General features: G+C 55.2%; 2 protein-coding genes across 2 annotated transcripts, besides 1 other annotated feature; both read right to left on the reverse strand.

Moving 5' to 3' along the window:
• TraAM80_03905 (putative terminal uridylyltransferase 3) lies at positions 1-2,155 on the reverse strand (the record flags this gene model as incomplete). Its single annotated transcript, XM_029380855.1, has 1 exon — positions 1-2,155. A coding segment is annotated over one exon (2,155 nt), but the record flags the coding sequence as incomplete, so codon positions are not given.
• Positions 2,156-2,487: 332 nt separating this feature from the next.
• Positions 2,488-2,513: a microsatellite.
• Positions 2,514-2,652: 139 nt separating this feature from the next.
• TraAM80_03906 (uncharacterized protein) lies at positions 2,653-3,222 on the reverse strand (the record flags this gene model as incomplete). Its single annotated transcript, XM_029380856.1, has 1 exon — positions 2,653-3,222. One exon carries the CDS (start codon positions 3,220-3,222, stop codon positions 2,653-2,655), a length of 570 nt encoding a protein of 189 aa, XP_029239261.1.
• Between the last annotated feature and the right edge of the window lie 910 nt (positions 3,223-4,132).

Below are 4,132 nucleotides of genomic sequence, written 5' to 3' on the forward strand. Positions count from 1 at the left end.
CTGCACCGTCTGCCTTGGCATCTGCACCGTCTGCCTTGGCATCTGCACCGTCTGCCTTGGCATCTGCACCGTCTGCCTTGGTATCTGCACCGTCTGCCTTGGCATCTGCACCGTCTGCCTTGGCATCTGCACCGTCTGCCTTGGTATCTGCACCGTCTGCCTTGGCATCTGCACCGTCTGCAACATCAGCAATGCTCACTTTCCCGGTATTGGAAGAGTGGGTGTCTCCGCTGCGGTTGCTATTGCTGCCACTGACAGTTATGCTCATCAGCATCTCACAGATGGAATCGAAGGGGTGCTGCACCTCGTAGTAGGCCAGTGTCTCTTCATCGACTCGCGAGAGAATGTAGTCTCGCGCTTCTGGAAGCGAGATCGCCTTCAGTCCCTCTGCATACACAAGATGGTGCAGATGTGCCCGCAGTGTGGCGTCCGCCACTGCCCTGGTATCCAGCAGGAGCTGCTCTGGCCGGCCTCCCATCACCCAACCGAGGGCGACAACGAACTGTGAACGCACAAAGGCGAACTTGTTGGGCGAAAGGTGGCGCCCGAGGTTCAGGTTATCCTCGTACGGGTCCTCGATGCACATGCGATACCAGACACGATCTCGTAGCCTCTTCGCCATCACATCGGCGGCTTCCACCCAACCAAGACTCTCCCGTGTCACGTCGCTGTTCGGCGACCGTAGCGAGACCACACGCTCGTCCCACGGAAACTCCGAATAGAAGGAAAAGAACCCCGCCACGCAGTCACCGAGATTCGCCTTTAATTCCGCCAACACCGGGGAACTCGACACACTGCCCATAGATCCACCGCCAGCCCCCTCAACCCCCAGGAGGGGGATGTATGGCACATGCACCGGGGCACCCGACGGTACAATAGAAACAGAGACCGGGTCAACGTAACAGACAAGGCCACGCTGCAGCAGGTAATACACCCAAAGAATCATGACAGCATACGACGTCAGGTAACCCTTCTGAGCGTTGTTAATTCCACACTGCTTACTCCATCGCTTGAGAAACGCCACACCTGCCCGGACCACAGAATGCTGTGAGAGATACTCCCGCATAAACCAGCTATTGCGCACCCCCAGTGGTCTACAGCTAATGTCAAAATCTAAAGCAAAGATATCCGGCAACTGATGATCCGGCTTCCAAGCTTTCACCACGTTTTTCAGACCCCTTACCCTCGTTCGGTAATACCGCAGTGCCTGCAGGGCACTGTGAAAGTGCAGCGTCAATTTGTTCGTATTGCTCTCATCCACCCGAATATTTCTGCGTCTTGCTTCCCACACAAAGTCTTTGTATGCCCTATTGTCCTGCGGCTCCAAGAAGACGTAGTCAAGCTTGTAGCCCTTCTGTGCGTCCGGAAGAAGCAGGGGAGCCTGCACCTTTCGATTCCGTTTCACAACAGGCACGCGTGTCTTGATGACAACTTCCAGCTCATTGTGCAGGAAGCCAGAATTGCGGAGCGCGGAAGCGATGCGCAAAATGTGTCGCCGCTCGTCAGGGTGCTCCAACGCTCCCGCCGCAAACAGCTTCACGAGAGAGGGCTCCAGCACCGTGAAATCGGCGTCGCTGACGCCATCCCATGAGCCGGAGGCAACGCAACTCCCAAAGAGAAACACCGTTGCACTCGGCAAAACGCTTTGGGCAACTCCATTAAGCTGCTCCGACGCACGCTGGATCAACGCAAATGCTGCTGGACCCTTATCCAGCTCCGAAACAATCTCAAGCACAAAAAGGCCAAGAGCGCTGCAGTGCTCTGGTGGCACAGGCGTCGTGCGTAGTCTCAACGCCCACACAGAAAGAACTCGGTCACACCAGTGCATTAACGCCATGTGGTTTCTCTGGTGGTGCAAATGTTCTTCCTCGTCGATGACTTCATTGCAGAGATCGCACCTGAGGTAGCCCTGACCTTCTCCGTTACTCGCCCTCAATTCCTGCACGGCGTCGGCCGACGCCTCTCCCTCCTCCTCATCTTCCCTGGCAGCTGAGACCGACCCCGCGTCGTCGCACCCATCTTCATTCTGTTCAGTTTGCACAGCATCAACCACCTGCTCCTGACTCACCGCCTTTGGTGCCTCAGTAGCTACCGCCGGAGGAGCCTCCACGTTTACAACCGGCACCCGCGGCTTCCTTTTCCTCTGCTTCAGCATATCTTTCCGTCGCGTTCAATTCACTTCTGCCGGACAAACCCACACGCAACAAGGGGCGTGGTGAGTCCGGTGACGCGAGGGAGAAACAGCAGCCACACACATACACACAGCGAGCCAAAGATGAAAAGCAAAAAAAAAAGTAGAGAAATGATTTGAAGGGAAAGGCGCTGCAGTGAGGAGGATCTGATGCAAGACAACCCCACCCAGGGCACGAGCAACTCAGTAGGGCAGACCCGTGCGCAGTCAAGCGCAGGGCATAGAAGGCAGGGCCGCCGCTTTCAGAGAGGAGGGGTGATGGGCAGGCTGTACGACAGAAAAAAAAAAACAACAACAACAAACAAACAAACAAACAAACAAAGGAAGCAATGGAGAGAAAACAAGGCCGTGCAAAAATTCCAGGCTGAAGACGCGCGCCATTGAGGTCCTCACTAGAGGTGCAAGCAAAGTTTCAGTTGGGAAAGACACATCTACCGCCGCAAAGGTTCTGCATCTTAGTATCAAAATGTTGTCAAGAATGCGGGAGTCGCTTTCAGCGGGCTCACAAAGGCGCCCTTGTTTCCAGCGCCTATGATTTTATTGTGCACATCCATCCCTTCCAGGCCGACGCAGGGGTGTAGTGTCTTGCCCCGCAAGCCCAGAGAGGTCTCAAAGACAATGCCTTGATACTCGTCGTTGACGAAAAGCTGCGCACATCCCTCATCGGTGTCAACGAGAAAACCAAAGCGGGCGCCTGACACGGGAACAAACAGGCGCCACAGACGCTTACACTTCTCGCCGTTCACCTCAACCATGGAGGTCTGACAATTAAAGACCCAGCACTCGCCGCACGATGGCGCCCCGCCATGTGTGAAGGGGTCCCACCGCTTACCAAGCTCAACCTCTTCAAGGTCCTCCAGTGTGCGGAATGCCTCCTTGGTGCACAAGCCGAGCTTGCATGCATCCGTATTTGTCCTAATCTCATAGTATAACTTCCCACTGCCGGGGGGGCAGCGCGAGATCACCAACCACAGGCCTGTAAGGACTTTTACCCCCACCTTTATGCAACACATGCGACCCATGTAGTACATACGCATCGCCGCCCCGCGCCCACCCAAAAGTAACGCTGGTGATGCCTGCACACGCCGCGTTTTCCATGTTTTCCTGCAGTTGCAAAGAACAGCAGCAAAGAAAAAACTAAACAAGAAATAAATATTTGTACATATATGTTCTGTTGCAGACCCGTTCCTTTGCCCGGGGTGCAGGTTGAGGGGGGGCCGCACTCTGCCAAAGGTCCTGGCGAATGCACACTTTAAGAAGCGGGAAGAGAAGAGGCCTCCGTGACACCGCAGAGCACCAGCAGAAAGATTAAGAACCACAGCTCGCAAGCGTTGACAACAAAAAGCAAGAGAGAGGAGAGAAAAGAGCAAACAAAAAAAATCCAACACATGCGGTTGTTTTACGTGAAAAAAAGTAACAAAGAAATGGACTGGAGAAACAATCCATGGCACTGGCGGAGACGACAAAGCAGCAACCACCACCGGCCTCGCTCAAGAGGGCCTGGCGCCGCTCTACTTCTTCTTGGTCTGCATTTTGCCCTTCGCCTTGCCGCGAATCTTCTTGTTACGGTTGCGACGCTCCTTCACAGACTTGCGAGCCGGCAGCTTCTTCTTGCCCATGCCAAGGCGGGCCTTGCGGTAGTTGGGCTCAATGCGCTTCAGAGCGGCGAGGTCGTCGTAGATGAGGCCAAAGCCGGTCGTCTTGCCCCCACCAAACTTCGTCTTGAAACCAAAGACAGAGATCTGGTTCTCGTCAGCGACCTTGTAGAGCGATGCGAGACGGCTACGGATGAGCTTGGCGGGGACGGTGCCGCACCAGCCGGGGTGGTTCACCTCCACGATGAACTGCTTGCGGTTGAGCAGCTTGTTCACCTTGAACTGCGAGGTGCGGACCGTCACCTCCGCCTTCTTCTTCTGAAAGCCATGCTGTTTTCCTGCGCGT

The sequence above is a fragment of the Trypanosoma rangeli genome, assembly GCF_003719475.1.
Source record: "Trypanosoma rangeli strain AM80 chromosome Unknown Tra_15.4_contig_00107, whole genome shotgun sequence".
NCBI lineage: Eukaryota > Euglenozoa > Kinetoplastea > Trypanosomatida > Trypanosomatidae > Trypanosoma > Trypanosoma rangeli.